This window comes from Phoca vitulina, unplaced genomic scaffold (assembly GCF_004348235.1).
Source record: "Phoca vitulina isolate PV1807 unplaced genomic scaffold, GSC_HSeal_1.0 scaffold2, whole genome shotgun sequence".
Lineage (NCBI taxonomy): Eukaryota > Metazoa > Chordata > Mammalia > Carnivora > Phocidae > Phoca > Phoca vitulina.
The window spans coordinates 32,002,993-32,021,081 of record NW_022589705.1 but is presented as its reverse complement, the minus strand read 5'-3'; the positions used below and the strand labels follow the sequence as shown (position 1 = coordinate 32,021,081).

Below are 18,089 nucleotides of genomic sequence, written 5' to 3'. Positions count from 1 at the left end.
AGGGACTCCAGGATCATGACCTGAGCTGAAGGCAGTCGCTTAACCAACTGAGCCACCCAGGCGCCCCTAAACTTTTTTTTTTTTGTAAGCACATTTGGTTTTGGTTATATTTGCTCTCAAACAGTACTGTTAGTGACATTCTTTAACATTTCCTGATATAGTCATTCATTCAATCAGTCTGTCAATCTTCCAGCAAATGTTTGATTGCCAGCCGTGTATTGGGATCTGTTTTAGGGACTTGGGACCCACCAGTGCACCAAACACTCTGCCATATATACACACAAAATATCAGCCCACCTGAAACTTACATTCTAGGGAGAGAGACAAACAGTGAACATAATAAAATAAATTATGTGTTAGGAGGGTGAAAGAGGGGGCCTGGGTGGCTCAGTCAGTTAAGCGTCCAACTTGATTTCGGCTCAGGTCGTGATCTCAGGGTTGTGAGATCGAGCCCCAAGTCAGACTCTGTGCTCAGTGGGGCGTCTGTTTGAGATTTTCTTTCTTCCTCTCCTCCTGCATGCATGTGCTCTCTCTCTCTCCTCCTAAAATAAATAAATCTTAAAAAAAAATTGGGTAAAGTAGATTCAGGACTACCTGAAGTAGAGAGAGTTTGCAATTTTATATATATAGGAATATGTGTGTATGTACGTTTTATTTAGTTTGACATAATTTCAGACTTAATAGAAAAGTGGGAATTCATGTATGCCCTTCACCTAGATTTCCTAAATACTAAATTGTACCACACATGCTTTTCTTCTGTATTCTGTCTGCAATGCTTGAGAGTAAATGGCAGCCCTGAAGCCTGTTTACTCCTATATAATTTAGTGGATTTTACTTATAAACAAGTGTGTTTTTCTTAAACACAGGGTATAGTTATCAAAATCACAGAATTAACATTGATTATTATCTAGTCTAGACATCTTATTTCAGATGTCTACAGTTGTCCAAATGGCGTCATTTTTAGCAAAAGAAAAATCCAGCTCATGCATTTTATTCCATTATAATGACTTTAACCTCCCTTAATTTGGAACAGTTCCTCGGACTTTCTTTGCTTTTAATGTCCAGGTATTTTTTGGAATGTCACTTAATATGAGTTTAGTAATTGCTCATGATTATGTTCATTTTATAAACTTTCCTTTTTAATCAGTTGTTTGTTCATGTCTATTGCCCATTCTGTTGGTTAGGGTTGCAGTTCTATATAATGATGGTCAGAGTAGGCTTCATTGAGAAGATGACCTTTTAGCAAAGACTTGAAGGATGTAAAGAAATTAGCCATTTTTGATAATAAATAGTAAATCAATAAAGAAATTGGCCTCCTTGCAGTTCTGCCCCACTTGTTTCCAAGGAATGGCCAGTGTAAAAACTAGTGCATAAACAGTTAATGCAAAAGCTCTAAGGCAGGAGGAGCATGTTTAGTATGTTTTTGAAGAACAGCAAGGAAGCCAGTATGCTGAAATATAGTGAGCAAGAGACAGGGTTCTAGAAGAGGTGCCAGGGAAAGTATTGGGAAGAGCAGAGGGCAGAACAGTGGCTTTGTTGACCATCGTGAGGACTTAGGCTTTTATACTTAGTGAAATGAGCCTTTGGATGGTTTTGTACAGAGGAATGATATGATCACACTTAGTTTTTTAATAGTAATTGGTTGCTGTCTGAGAATGTAATTAGAGAGGCAAATAGATACTTAGGAAGCTACTGAAGTAATCCAAGAAAGAGATTATGATGATGATGACTTGGGCTATTGGGCTACAGCGATTACAATGAGTGTTGAGAATCAATTTGATTCGGGTTTTTTCCCCAGGTATTTTTTGAAATTAGAGCCACTAGAATTTCTTGATAGATTGGAAATGGGATATGAGAGAAAGAGGATTCAAAGATGGTATTGAGGTTTTTAGCCTGAGCAGTTGGGAGGATAGAAGGATGGAATTGTCATTGACGAGATATGGAAGAGGTCTTGGCTGGAGATAAATTGGAAATCATAGGTATTTAGAGGCTACATATATGTAAAAACTTCCTAAATATTTACCTAGGGGAGAATTTGTTGGGTCATGAAGTGTGTAAATGTTCAACTTTACATGATGGTGCCAAAATGTTTTCCAAAGTAGTGGTATCATTTTTCACTTGCATAGAATTAAGGATAGTATTTCTGGTCATCTACATTCTGACCAATACTTCTACATTCTGACCAGTACTTTGCCTAGTATAAAGGACTATCTCATTGTGGTTTGAGTTTGCATTTCCCTGATTCCTAATGTGGTTGAGCATCTTTTTCATGTATGCACTGTGTTTTTGCTAAAGTTATGCCAGCTCATGTCTTTTGCCCAATTTTCTGTCCTATAGTATGTTTTACTGATTTGTAGAACTTCTTTTTATATTTTGGATACTAATCTTTTATTAAGTATCTTCCAATTTGTGGATGCTCTTTTTACTTTTTCTGTGCTGTCTTTTGGTGAATAAAAGTCCTTAATATAGTTGAGTTTAAGGTTTTTAAATATTTAATGTTTTTTGGTCTTATTTAAGAAATCTTTATCCTGTGATCATATGTTCTCATATTTTTTTTCCTAAAAAAATTGAAGAGTTGATTTTCACATTTATGTACGTAATCACCAGGAATCGATTTTTTCGTTTGGCATGAGAAAGAAAACCAATTTCTTTCTTTCTTCCCCTGCCCCTTTTCCTACCCCCACCATATGTAACCAGTTTCCCCAGCACCATTTTTGCAATAGTACAACCTTTCCCACTGAATTATAATGCCGTGTCATAAATCAAGTATCCATATATACTTGGCCTTTTTCTGGACTATTGGTCAGTTTGTTGCTGTATGACTTCTTTATTTTCTTAATTATTTATCTTCATGGTAAGTTTTGATATCTGTTAGAGCAGAATGCCCCTCTCCACCCCCATCCTTTAATCTCTCTCTTCAGGAACGTTCTCTCTCTGAAACTTTGGTCTGCCATATAAAATTATAAATTGTATTAAAGCAGATAACTTAGGGGTTCTATTTATATATTGCTTTTTTTAGATAGGTGTTCTTACTGAAAATGCATTTCAATGAATATAGTTTTCTTCATGCAAGTTTTATACATAAATTTTGTTAGAGCTATTGCTGCGTATCTTGTGTTTTTTATTAGTGTAAATCACATCTCTGAAAATTGAATTATTTGCTGATTTATAAAAATGCCATTGATTTTTGGATTGTGATCTTCTAAACAGTTTACCTAAATTCGTTTCTAATAATTTGTTTAAATATCGTTTTCGTTTCATGTTTAGCTAATCATTTCTGCAAATAACTCTCAGTCCATTAATAATTTATTTCTTTTGTGCTGACTAGAACCTCCAGCATGTCAAATAAATAGAAATAGCAATAGTGTTATCTGTGCCGTGTTCCTAATTTTAAAGAGAATACTTCTAACATGTCATCATTAATGTTTATCTTTAATGGTAGATTGTCCTTATAAGTTAAGAAAATCCATTTATTCTTTTCTTGCTGGCGGGGTTGTTTGTTTTATCATGATTGCATGTAAAATGTTACCAGATAACGTTTTCTGCAAATATTGAGATAATGATGTACTTTTTCTGCAAATATTGAGATGAGTATGCAGTTTTTCTCCTTTATTGTATTAATGTAGGAAATGAAATAGATTCTCTAATGTTAAATCTCTTTTGCATCCTTGGGATAAATTTAATTTAATTAAGATGTTTTATCCTTTACACATTGTTTTGGTTTGTCAGAACTTTGTTTGGAATATGTGTATCTGTGTATATAAGGGAGACTGCAGTAATGTTCCTTTCCATTCCTAATATTATCTATTTGGGCTTTTCACCAGAGATAAAATGTTTTGTTAACTCTTTTCAAACTACTTTTTTGATCATCTCTATTTGAAACTTTGTTTTCTAATTTATTTATATCGCACCTTATCTTTATCATTTATTTCCTATTACTCCCTTGAGTTTATTCTTTTTATTTGATTATTTTTCAACTTCCTTTCTATAATGAGCAATTAAGGCCACAAAATTCCCTCTAAGTACCACTTTTGGTATATCCCACAAGCTTTAAGATGTGTGTCCTTCCTTATTGTTCAAATCTTGGTATCTCTTATAATGAAAGATTTGTTGATTTCTTCTTGTAATTTCATGTTTTTGGTTTTCCTTTTGTTTTGTTTTTGCTTGGTGTATTTTATTTCATTAGTTTTTCCCCTGATCCTTGTACTTCTTTTCTTCTACTTACCTAAGGTTTCATTTATTCTTCTTTTTCTAGTTTCTTAAAATGGAAGCTTACGTTACTAATTTTATACTTCTCTTTCTTTTTAATATAATCACATAAAGCTATGGTTTTCCTCCTAAGCACTGCGTTAGCCACAGCCCATACATTTTGATATGTTTGTTGTGTTTTCATTTTCATTCTGTTCAAGATATTTTCTAATTTCTCTTGGGATTTCTTCTTTGGTTCATTGATTAATAAGAAGTGTGTTGCTCAATTTCCAAATACTTGAGGATTTCCCAGATATATTTCTGCTGTTGATTTCTAATCCAATTTTATTGTGGTTCTGGAACATACTCTGTTTGATTTTAGTCCTTTTCAAGTAAAGAGACTGTTCTGTGTTCTAGGGCAAGATCTGTTCTGGAGAATATTCTGTGTTCCTTTGGAAAACATGTATATTCTGCTGTTTTGAAGTGGAGTGTTAAGATAGTTGTTTTAAGTTGGTTGATTGTGTTGTTCATATTTTCTATATACTTGCTGAATTTCTAATTCTATCAGTTACTGAAAGAGGAATATTGAAATCTCTAATTATAATTTTCGAATTATTCATTTCTTCCATTCCTTTCAGTTTTGCTTCAAGTCTTTTTGGGGGTTCTTTTGTTAGGTACATACCTATTTTTAAATGTTTTTGTTTTTGTTTTTACTTTTCCTCAGGTATGTGTCCACTTATAATTACTGTATCTTCCTAATGTACTGACTAGTAATCCAGTGTCCCTTATTGTCCCGTCCCTTAAATTGTTCACTGCAGCATTTCTTTTCTTAATGTCTATTTTGTCTCATGTACACGTAGCCATCTAAACTCTCTTATGGTTACTGTTCACATGGTATATCTTTTTTCATGCTTTTACTTTTAACCAGTTTGTATCTTTGAATTTAAAATGTCACTTACAGCATATGGTTGGATATTGCTCTTTCATTCAGTCTGACAATTAGTATTTAATGTTAATTATTGATGTAGTTATATTTAATTCTGCCATTTTGCTGTTTTTCAACATATTTTATATCTTTATTTTTATTCTGTTCCTCCTTGACTGCTTTCTTTTATATTAAAAAATATTTTTTAGTATGCTATTTTAATTCCTCTTAATCTTTTGAATTATATATTTAGGGTTCTTTTAGCAGTTTCCCTAGGAATTACAGCATACTTTATCACAATCTACTTCAAGTAAATACAGACACGATGCTGGTAAAGTATAGCAGGTTTTACACCAGTGTAGCTTTGTTTCCTCCACTCTTGTTTATGGTGTTGTCATATATACAACATCTGTCTATGTTATAAATGCAGTGTTATAATTTCTGCTTTAAATAATCTCATTTTAAAAAAAAAAATTAAGAGTGTACACACACACACACACACACACACAAAGTCTTTTGTGGTTACCTTTGTATTTACCATTTATAGTACTGTTCTTTCTTTTCCTTGGATCTGAGTTACCATCTGGTGTCATTTTCTTTCAGTTTGTAGAATCTCCTTATGTTTTTGTTTTTATAACAGATCTAATAGCTGATTATCTCATTTTGGTTTATTTAAAAATACGCTTATTTTACCTTCAGTTTTGAAAGAATTTTGCAAATTACAGAATTCTTGGTTGACTTTTTTTTTCTTTTAGTATTTGGAACATGTTCCATTACATTTTGACCTTCATAATTTCTGATGAGACATCAGCCATTTTAATAGTTGTTCACCTACACATGGTTTTTCTTATTTCTTTCAAAATGTTCTGTTTTTGGCTCTTAGCAGTTTGACTTTGATGTGTTTAGGTTATTGTTCTTTTTATCCTATTTGGGGTTTGTTGAGCTTGTAGCTGTATGTTAAGAATTTTTCACCTATTATTTCTTCAAATACTTTTTTCTACCTTCTCTTTCCTTCAAAGACTTCCTTTTTTTTTTTAAGATTTATTTATTTATTTATTTGAGAGAGAGAGAAGGATCCGGGGGAGAGGGAGAAGCAGGCTCCCCGATGAATGTGGGTCTTGATCCCAGGACCCTGGGATCATGACCTGAGCCGAAGGCAGACGCTTAATGGACTGAGCCACCCAGGCGCCCCAGAGACTTCCTTTTCACACACTACTGAAATGGTTAACATTGTCCTACAAGTTTCTTCAGTTTTGCTCCTTTTTTTTTTTTTTAAAGATTTTATTTATTTATTTGAGAGAGAGAGAGAATGACAGACAGAGAGCATGAGAGGGAGGAGGGTCAGAGGGAGAAGCAGACTCCCTGCGAAGCAGGGAGCCCGACGCGGGACTCGATCCTGGGACTCCAGGATCATGACCTGAGCCGAAGGCAGTCGCTTAACCAACTGAGCCACCCAGGCACCCTTGCTCCTTTTTTAATGATTGTTTTCTCTATTCTTCAGATTGGATATTTATTAATCTAATTTCAAATTCATTGATTCTTTTGCCATCTTAGATCCACATTAAGCTCCTCTTTTCTCTTAATTTCTTGAAGAGATTTATTATGGCTACTTTGAAATTTTCACTAAATTCAACATCTAGGCCCAGTCAGAGACAGTTTTTATTGGCTTTTTTCCTGATTATGGGTCATACTAAATACCTAATTTTTTGGCCGAAAGCTGGACATTTTAGACAACATATTACAGTAGTTCTGGACTGTTTTATTTTTTGAGTTACTGATTTTTTTGTTCTAGTAACTTGCCTAGATTTAAACTGTGTAGTGAATCTGTCTCCCCATCAGTAGCACTGTCAATGCAAAATGAACAAATCTTTTAGAATTTCTTAAAAAAAATAGAGAAAGAGAGAGAGAAAGGAAAGCAAGCAGGTGAGCCCAGTGAGGACAGCTGCTCAGGTTATACAGTCTTGACAAAGAAGAGAGTACTCTGGAGAATGAACATCTAATACAGGGTTATATATATTTTTTGTTACATCAAGAGTTACAAAGCATCATGACAAAGGACATTTCAGAAAATTACAAACTTTATCTTATGCTTTTAGTATGTGCAAGGTTGCAGGCTTTGGAGGTATGGGAATGGAATTTAGGGAGATTTTTACTCATCTTTAGTTTAAAGTGTTCTTTTAGAAAGTTATTTGTTAACAGAGTAGATACACAGTGTGTGCTTGGGGCAGAAATAGAGCCCATGCTTTGAAGTTTGGTGAAGTCATTCTAACCTTGGTAAAAGTTGGCTTCCTTGGGAGCCCAGGAGCAGGGCCCACAAACATTAAAAGTTGAATTTCCTTTAACAGCAATGTGTGTATCTACTTGTTTTTTTTATTGTTATTTTTAACCTGCCTCCCTAGAGATCCTCTCTGAGTTTGTATGGCTTAATGGTAAGCCAGTGATTTGGGCAGAGATTGTGTTGAGGTACCTTGAGCCTCTCAACTTCTATCAACTGAGCTGGGTGTGGGTTGAGGATTGCATTCAAAGTTGCAGCCAGTTCTCAAGTCTCCTTCGCCTTTCATGTGAATTGGTTTCTTAGAACTCTTCCATGTGTAGTTCAGCTGTTAGCCAGGGATTTGTGGAGATTATCTCAGCCCCTCTGTGGCTCTTTCACTTCCTTAGCTCTCCTTTACATTTCTGGTTGGTCCACACCTACCCTGAACTGGCCCAGTAACCTTGGACTAGCAAAGCAGTGGTTTTCAAATCCACCTCTCCCCAATCCAATCCACCACCCTTGGATTCAAGATTGCTGGTTCTTCCCTACCATCAGACCTAAAGTTGATAAAGTTACTATTTTCACAGCCATGTTGATGGAAGAAATGGAATAGTTCTAAGTAAGATTCTTGATGTCCTTGCCCCTAGCCCTAGCCATTTTTCAAGAATGAACACGGCTCAGGGCGCCTGAGTGGTTCATTTGGTTAAGCACCCAACTCTTGATTTCAGCTCAGGTCATGATCTCAGGGTTGTGAGATCGAGTCCTGTGTTGGGTTCTGCACTCAGCACGGAGTCTGCTTGGGATTGTCTCCCTCTTCCTCTGCCCCTCCCCCTACTCACACACTCTTCTCTCTCTCAAATAAATAAATAATCTTCAGAAGAATAAACACAGCTCAGTTTGTGTCTTGAAATTGTTTTTTGACAATTTTTTCCAGTTTTATACTTGTATTCTACAAATAGAAAATCACTCAGCCTATTCATGTTGCCATTAATATAAGTCCTTCTTGGCTTTCTTTAAATCCCCTATCAGCTAGGAAGGTAGTCAGTGTCATAGAATCCTGCTGGAGCTACTTTTAAAATTTTGGCCTAGTAGAGTATTTGTTTGATACAAGATTATATTTTTTTCTGTTCACAGGTTGCTTATGATGAAGCTACAGATGAATTTGCTTCTTACTTCAACAGACAAACTTCTCCCAAGATTCTCATCACAACATCAGATAGACCTCATGGGGTAAACATATCAATCAGTATAGTTATTGAATTCTTAATTTTCTTACATTGCTTAGACTATTTAAAAGAACTCCTTTCAGAAGATCTGAGTTAAATTATTAGTAATTGCCATAGATAATACCTGTGAATAAGCTAAATAAAATTAATACTGTGATAATGATACAGCTTCTCGAAGCATGATTCTTCAGGATGGAGTTTATCAGCCTCAGCGCTGTTAGCATTCTGGGCTGCATCGTTTTTTATCATGGGGGTGGTCCTGTTCCTTATAGGATGTTTAGGAGCATGCCTGGCCTCTGCCCACTAGATACCACTACCCACCACCCCTACCACTACCACCAGGTAGAACCATTTTTGCCAAGTGTCCTCCTGTGGGGCGTAATCACCCCCAGTTGAGAACCACTGCTTTAGGATGATTGGCCTTTGATAAAGGATTAAATACTGTTCAGATATCATTCCTTCCCTACCCTTGCCCTTTATTAATAACACGTATATTAATCATTGCTTTTTTCTTTATAAGTGTATTCCACATAAGAATTACTCCTTTTCACCTTCGAGGATTTCTGTTATTTTGTTTTGCAGAGAACAGTACGACTCTGTGAACAGCTCTCCACAGTTATACCAAACTCACATGTTTATTACAGAAGAGGACTGGCTCTGAAAAAAATTATTCCACAGTGCATTTCAAGAGATTTCACAGATCTGATCGTTATTAATGAAGATCGTAAAACACCAAGTATCCTTTCTTTATTAAAGAAGTTTTCCTGTCTCACCTTCACCCCCTTTTAAAATATATTTGAAAGAATAAGGAAATGTTTTCTATAACTTTAAGAACATAATTTTTTAAGCTAGAAAATTACGTATCTAAGATTCTATGAACTTTTTTTCATTTAGCAAATATTCATCAAGTAAATGCTATAGGCAAGACATTAGTTTAATCCTTAGTAAAAGATGCAGAGATAAACAAGAGCTTCAGGGAGTTCATAATCTAGTAGGAGAGAATAGGTAAGCAAACTAACAAAAATGGAGAGTGGATAGTACAATTAAAGAGAGAAATACAGTGCACACTCTGGTAAAATCTGCCCTGGGGATATCAGGGAGGAAGGACTTGACAGAAAAGATGCTTAAGCTCAGTCAAGGTGAATATGGGTGAGTGAGGTAGATAAGGTGGAAGAAGAGTGCCCAGTGCGGATATACTATTTGTAAAGGCAGATGGAGCTGACCCAGTTGGGGATCTGCAAGTAGTTAGATATGGCTAGATTTTATGTTACCAGGGGTGGTATCACAGGATTACATTTTTGAGGTAGATATTTGAGCCCATATTATGTATTTGCTACTGTTCCAGATGCCAAGAATACTCTATCCTTTTTTCTGTGAGTCTCAGATCTGAGGTGACTGTGTCACATGAACCCAAGGTATTTTTGTCCTGTTTGGAGATGAAAGAGCACATAAAGATGCCTAGGTTTGTTTTTGTTGTTGCTGCTGTTTTACTTATTTATCGAATGGTGCCTGTGATTCATTAATGTAATTTAATTTTTTTAAGATTTATTTATTTTTAGAGAGCACATGAAGCAGGGGAAGGAGCAGAGGCAGTGGGGCTCAACCCTAGGATCCTGAGATCATGACCTGAGCGAAAATTATGAGTTAGCAGCTTAACTGACTAAGCCACCCAGGCTCCCCTGTGAGCTCATTAATTTTGAAGATGATCATTTGAATGGGTCAAATTATTAAAATTATTAAGGATTCATAAAAAATAGGGACAGGACTTTGCTGCTGCCAGAATAACATTTTTTTTTTAAATCAATGAACATTGCTTTTTTTTTTTTTATAATAGTTTAAAAGCTATGTTTTAAAAACCTAAATAACTTTAAGGGCCTTATTATTTTCAATATAAGTTAAAGACATTATCCACTTGTACAGGTTACTTTCCAGAGACTAAAATAGGCTAAAACTAGCTTTCTAATGTGATGTTTTGTTGGCCATATTATAATTTGGCTTGGATTGTGGGTTAATGTACCAAAATAACTAAAATCTCTTGAATACTTAACTATTCCAGAAAAGATGTTTTTAATGTAGTTTCTGCTTTCTTAAAACTGTTTCCCAAAATAAAGTGGCAAGGTCTGTGTTCCTCTCTTATTTTTTGGCAGTTAAAAAATTACTACCATTTTAAGGCTGCTGGCAGGCATTCATCAATTCAATAAACATTGTATCTTTGTTTTGGTTGAGGTATTTTATATAGGTTCGTAAGTTTCACTTATATCATCTATTGCCTTTAGACTTATGTTCTCTTTTCCTTATAAAATTGTATTGTCTTTTTACCCAAAATATATTAATATTTTTCTGGTTACCATATTGGACACCTTCAGATCATTAAGGTGCCATCAGTACATAGACCAAATTTATATTAAGGAAATAACTAGGCTAATTAACCCAAGTGTGAGATTATATTCCTATACACATAAATATATATATATATGCACACACACATGTGCATGTGTTAGGTATCCCATGATTGTAGGTTTTGAGTATAGAATTATGTAGTTTTTAAAAGTCCTAATGAATAGAATTTTTATAAGTATAGTCCTGCCTGGATGTTGATTTTTTTTTTAAGATTTTATTTATTTGAGAGAGAGAGATAGTGACAGAGATAGTGAGAAAGAGCACAAGCAGGAAGGAGAGGGAGAAGCAGGCTCCAGCGGGAGCCTGACGTGGGGCTCGATCCCAGGATGCTGGGATCATGACCAGAGCCGAAGGCAGACGCTTAACTGACTGAGCCATCCAGGTGCCCCTGGATGTTGATTTTTATAATTTCAAAGGTACTTCATTTTCTTTTCTAATTGATATGTAGTAATGAAGTTGATGGCAAAGTGTTGGTGGAAGAAGCTAGGAAAGTAGACCTCCTAAATTGCTTTTGTGTTCTTTTAACAGAGAATGGTTTTTAAGACTAGTAAGGACATTGGTAAGGGGCATTGGAAGTCCATCTTGGTTAAAAAGATTTTCAGATAAGGCCTAGAAACCAAATAAGGTCAGATATCCTGGCTTCAAAGAATATCTGCACAAACTTGTAAATGCGACTTTGCTAACTCTGAGGAAGATACCAGACAGGCAAATGGAAGGAGGAGGGGGAGAGCACTGCCAGTTAGTATTTGCCGTGATCCAGAAAAAACATGTAGAATAATTAAAGGGAGAATAATTTGTAGGCACATAATAGGAATGGCAGTGTGATTCCTAGAGACTTAACATGGGCTTACAAATAATAAGTCATGATTCCTAATGGTGACACTTGGAGAAAAGTTGAAAGAATTGAGGATATTCGGCTTGTGGGAAATTAGAATATGGGGGCATGACAAGATACTGGAAGGGCTGCTGTAAAGGAGTAGTGCCAAATGGTGGAAATTTATGGAGATAGAAACTTGATTTCCTCTAGAAAAGAGCTTTGTCAACTATGTAAACTGTAGTATAGTGGCTTTGGGTCAGGCAGATGTGATGTCAAATACACTTCATTACTTGCTGCTTTGTAATTTTTGTCAAGTTTCTTAGCTACTCGGTTTTCTCCTATCTTAAAGTAAGAAATAACAGCTAAATCTTTAGGGTTCCCACAAAGATCACATTAAATGTATTATGTTTCCAAGGCTTAATGCCTGGTCTGTTGTAGGCATTTTAGTAAATGTTATAGGGGAAAGCATGGAAGTTTTTTCTGGAGAGACCTACATCCTCTATTCAGTATTTCTAAATGGAAATTTGAGCTAGGTAAGTCTTTGTGCTGTACTTTTGGCGGCTTGTAGGCTGTTTTGCATTCTTGGCCTTTGGGTACTAAAAGTCAGTTTTACCTCAGTCTTCATAACAGAATGCCTCTATGCATTAGGGCTTGTGCACAGGTGTAATCCCACCCAGTAAGATCTGCCACCTAGCTCTGAAATTTGGGCTAATCTGCCTAACCCTTCTCAACCTCTTTTCCTTGTTACTGAAATAGGGATAATGACTCCTATTCTTCATGGTTTATGTTAGGAATCAGCAATAACATAAGTAGTAAAGCTTTTTGTACATTGCAGGTACTTAGGAACTGATAATTTTGGATTTTGTAGTTTTCTTTTGACAGAAACCACAATTTAGTGGGAATGTTCTAGGAAGGAGTCAAGTCTTGATTGAGGTTGGAGGAAATTACCTTTACCTTCTTAGTATCCTGAGATTTCATGGTTTTTTTCAGTGTGCAAATGATCCAGAAATACTTTTGGTTATACCTCATGAAATTGAACCTGTGGTGAATTTTTGAGAAGTAGGAAAGAATTCAAATAATACTGATTATCTGCTATGTGGTAGGCACTAGTATTTATTAGAAACAAATCTGTCTTCCAAGAGTTAGCAGATCAGTTGGGAAGAAAGTCATTTACATGATTATAAGTCAAATAAGTGACAGGTGCTAAAGTTAAGTAACAGTGACAGCTGAGATTTAAAGCTTAATTTTAACTGTGTAAAAAGAGGTGGCATTTGAAGTAGGCCTCAACAGTACTGCCCTTCTTGGTCAAGCTTGCCTCAGTCCCAGCACAGTGAGCCCCTTCCCCAGAAGACCAGCACCATGTCTCCTGACCAAAGAGTTCTGCAGGGCTTCAGATCTAGTGGAAGTAGTATCAGGTCTCATTTAACAAACAGATCAGAGCACACCTAGTTAAAACTCACCAGATTCTGGCCGAGGACCAAACACTGCCCACTGCAGGCAAGGAGAGCCTCTGCAGACAGCTGGCCTGAAGGACAGAGCAGCCAGAACACAAGGTAGAGCACACACAGCACACACCAGGGACACTTTCTAAAGTGCCAGGCCCTGGGGCCTATAGGACCTCTACTTCCTAAAGCCATTACTCTTCGGAGCAGGAAACATAACGAGCTTTTCTAACACAAAAGAAGGCAGAGACTTTGACAAAATGCCAGATGGAGAAATTTATCCCAAATGAAAGAACAAGATAATGTCACAGCCAGAGATCTAAGCAAAACAGATATAAGTAGCATGTCTGCTGGAGAATTTCAAGCAACAATCAAGGATATTCGTTGGGCTTGAGAAAAGAATGAAAGATTTCAGGGAGGCCCTTACCACAGAAATAAAAGAGTTAAGAGTCAGAAACGAAAAATGCAATGACTGAGATTGGAAACAGGCTAGATACAGTGAACACAAGGCTAGAAGAAGCAGAGGAATGAATAAGTGATATAGAAGACAAAATAACAGAAAATAAGCTGAACAAAAGAATTACGGAACATGAGAACAGATTTAGGGAATTCAGTGACTCCATCAAACATAACAATACTCATAAGAGTACCAGAAGAAGAGAGAAAAGGGGGCAGAAAATTTGAGGAAATAATAGTTGAAGACTTCCCTAATTTGGGGAAGGGAATAGACATCCACATCCAGGAGGCACAGAGAACTCCCATCAAAATCAACAAAAGCAGGCCATCACCAAGATACACTGTAGTTAAAATTTCAAAATATAGTGATAAAAAAAAATCTTAAAAAAAAACAGTAAGACAAAAGAAGTCCCTAACTTACAAGAGAAGACCCAAAAGACTAGCTGCAGATTTCTCAACAAACTTGGCAAGCTAGAAGGCAGTGGCATGGTGTATTCAAAGGGCTGAATGGGAAAAATCTGCAGCCAAGAATGTTCTATCCAGCAGGGCTACCATTCAGAATAGAAGGAGAGAGAGTTTCCCAAACAAAAACTAATGGAGTTTGTGACCACTGAACCAGTCCTGCAAGAAGTATTAAAGGAGACTCTTGGGAGTAGAAAAATCTCCAGAAGCAATGACAAAACAAGTAATAAAATGGCACTAAATACATATTTATTAGTAATTACTCTGAATGTAAATGGACTAAACGCTCCAATCAGAATGGATAGAGAAGACCCATCTATATGCTGCCTACAAGAGACCCATTTTAAACTAAAGATACATGCCAATTGAAAGGGGATGGAGAAGCAAAATGAATGTAAAAAAAAAAGCTGGAGTATCAATGCTTATATCAGACTTATAAACTAGACTTCAAAGACTTAATGAGATGCAGAAGAGCACTGTATCATAATAAAGGGGACAGTTGAACAAGATCTAACAATTGTAAATACGCACCCAACATGGGGGCACCTGGATATATAAAACAATAACAAACGTAAAGGCACTCATTAAGTGGGTCTTAATAGATGAGTTAAATAATGCAGGTATTTGAAATAGCATGAACAAAAAATACGTAATAGCATTAATATGTATGGTGTATAAGAGATTGTGTGCCTACCAGTTAGGAAACATAGGCATAAAGGGAGACAGATTAGAAAGGTGATTTGGGGCCACGTGAGAGCTGTACTGGTATCTTTTGTTTTGTAGATGAGCAGTTGTGAGAGTAGTTTGAAATTAGCTACAGCTGTCAAGACTCAAGGTGTATCTAGTTTGCTTTTCATTTAGCATGAGAAACCATGGTAGATAAAATGACAGTTGCATCCCATACCTTATTACATATAAACTTGATTTACAGTCTATTAGAAAATGTACTTGGAATGGTGAGAGAGGTCAGACCAACTAGGATACTGTTTTAATGTAGGTGGAAAATCTCAAGGACCTCAACTAAGAGAATAGCAGTAAGGGTAAAAAGGAGGCTATGGAAGTCCTTAATTTGAGGGTAAAAGCAGTAAATAGGATTTGGTAAGAAAGGGAGGAGGAAGTTGAAGATAACCCATGGGCTAATGGGAGAATGTTGATGCCTTTATAAAAAGATGGCAACATTTGTTTTTGTAAAACTGTGTGCAGATAATTTGGAATAGTCTGATTCTGATCTCCTTTTAAGGTTCCGTATTTGGAAGAATCAAGTTGTGTTACAAAGACTTGAGGAATGTTGTATAAGGTAGCTGCATTCCAGACTTTTAAAGCCCTTGGGCTGCTAACCCTGCCAGTTGTAGGTATACTTCATTTATAATTTAGTATGTCTGCCAGAAGTCTCTGTTTGTGGTAGACAATCAGTAGTAAATGGTTATTAGTTGATTTTAATTTGTGGCACAGTAATCCCAAGAATAAGAGCTTGTCTTTCGAGAAATACTAATAACTTTGATTTCAAAAAGAGAGCTTAGGAGTCTCTAGTCTTAGGGGACAGTATTCAAAGCTGACAGCATATACTAACCCTACAAATGTATAAAAAATATACATACAAATGTGTTTATGTATGAAAGTGCATTTTTAGGGTTATAAGGCCTCTGAACATGGAGGTAAACTTTTTGTTTGCAATGCTAAAATTATGCTAGAATCCCATCTTATTACTGTTAGGGTAGTGGACATAAGCTCTTTTTGCCTAGTTTTGTTGAATACCCAACGTACCCTCTTGAGGGTGATGAGTCATTTATCATATGGTGAAGAGAAAAAGTGGGAGTACTATAGGTTAATCTTTTTTTGAAATACTGGGTTGACTTATGGGGCTTTAGTTTTGAGTATGGTAAGAAACTTAACCCAGAGGCATACATGTACCTACCTATTCACCTAGCTACAAATTTTATGAGCCTTTGGACATACAGACCAGTTATTTATACAATTTAAGATTTAAATTACAGCGTTCAATGTGTTCTTAGCTTTATGAACAGATGGATTAATTCTAAGTCACTTGCCAAATGGCCCAACTGCTCATTTCAAAATGAGCAGTGTTCGTTTGCGTAAAGAAATTAAGGTAAGTTTTATTCATTCCTTGATTGGCATTGGTCTCCTTGCAGTATATGCTTAGTTAACGCTAACTTACAGATCAAATTGCTTTTATAATGGCATTTGTCCTTCTGCTTAAAGCAAGTTTTATCTACTGGCAGTTTTCTAATGAGATTGTAATTGAGTTATGGCAGACAGGCAATAGCCTTCATTACTATGAAAACGGTTACTTTTCTAGTAGGACTTTTTGGTACAGTCACTGTATGTTAAAATAATTTTAGATCTATTTCATGGGATTGGTAAATCATCTGTGGTAGTTTGTCATTAAGAAAGATACCTTTAAAATTTTTCAGTTTGCCACATAAATTCTGAAACTTGAACTTACAGTATCAGGATATAGATTAATTCCTTATTGTGATATTTTTCATCATTTTTCCAGAGAAGAGGCAAGGACCCTACAGAACACATACCTGAAATAATTTTGAATAACTTTACAACAAGACTGGGTCATTCTGTTGGACGTATGTTTGCATCTCTCTTTCCCCATAATCCTCAGTTTATTGGGAGGCAAGTTGCCACATTCCACAATCAACGGGACTATATCTTCTTCAGATTTCATAGGTGAGGAAGGTACTTTAACTCCTTAGACTTTGACTTAAATCATGAAATATATTTTCAATGTAAACATGTTTTCTAATGTATTGTGACAAGTATTCTAGATGAGAAATAAATTATCTTTTGAACTCTGTCACGTTAAAGAAATTACATTTGATTCATTCAGACTGTTTTCCCTTAATTCTTTCATTTATCTTTGAAGGTACATATTCAAGAGTGAAAAGAAAGTGGGAATTCAGGAACTTGGACCACGTTTTACCTTAAAATTAAGATCTCTTCAGAAAGGAACCTTTGATTCTAAATATGGAGAGTATGAATGGGTCCATAAGGTATGTGCCTTATTCCAAAAGCCATTTAGATCATTTTAAAAGAATGGAATGAGGAGGAAACCATGTACTTTATGCTTTGAGTGCTTATATCTTAAGCTATGCTTCTGACCTCCATAAGCTTGAAAAAACCAATCTCTAATAGGGTATTTTGCTCTGGTGATGAACCCTGGTTCATTTGAATTATCCTAAAGATCAGTGGTCCTCAAAGTGGACCAGCAGCATCACCTAGGAACCTGTTAGGAAGGCAAATTGTTGGCCCACAGACCTACCAAATCAGCATCTTAGGGAGTGGGGCCCAGCACTCCATTTATAAGCCAGTGTTACGATTCTGCTGTATGTTTGAAAACTTTTGCTATAGAGGTTTTGTAAAGTTTGTAGATTTTAAATCAGAAATGAAAACTTCAATATTTTAAAACCTGTCTCTTTTCTAGTAAGCAATAGTTCACTTAGGTATTTTTACTTCAAAATTTTACATGTATATTATACACCTACATATTAGAACAGTAACTTCTAATACCTTTATTAGACCTAGACTATTCAGTCTCTGAAATGGACCCAAAAGGGTTTTTTTTTTTTTAAGCATTGTTACCTATAAATTGTTTACTTTTTTTTCCTAATTTTCAGCCCCGGGAAATGGATACAAGTAGAAGAAAATTCCATTTATAAAATACTGAAGGAATAGTATTAAATTGTGCTAAACAGGCCAATCTTGGATTTATGACGGAAGACCCTTTTCAAAATGTCATTTACTGGTTTCATAAACCTTTTCATGTCTGGACAAAATATCAAGTGCCATGAATTACCATTCACCGTCTATGTAGCAAATACAAATAAAAGTCATTTTGGTGAATTTAGAAGTTGCAGTTTAAATTTCCTAAAAGTTCTCTTATTTCTAG

General features: G+C 35.7%; 1 protein-coding gene across 1 annotated transcript in view; it reads left to right on the top strand.

Annotated features, from left to right (window-relative positions):
• The window catches only part of RPF1 (ribosome production factor 1 homolog), a 22,370-nt gene extending 4,320 nt beyond the window's left edge, over positions 1–18,050 (top strand). Inside the window, exons 4-9 of the mRNA XM_032424903.1 lie at positions 8,502–8,597; positions 9,176–9,329; positions 16,195–16,277; positions 16,689–16,870; positions 17,067–17,193; positions 17,818–18,050. Coding sequence (XP_032280794.1) covers positions 8,502–8,597; positions 9,176–9,329; positions 16,195–16,277; positions 16,689–16,870; positions 17,067–17,193; positions 17,818–17,859 — 684 coding nt within the window. The 3' untranslated portion in view covers positions 17,860–18,050. The remainder of the gene's footprint in view (positions 1–8,501; positions 8,598–9,175; positions 9,330–16,194; positions 16,278–16,688; positions 16,871–17,066; positions 17,194–17,817) is intronic.
• Positions 18,051–18,089: the final 39 nt, after the last annotated feature.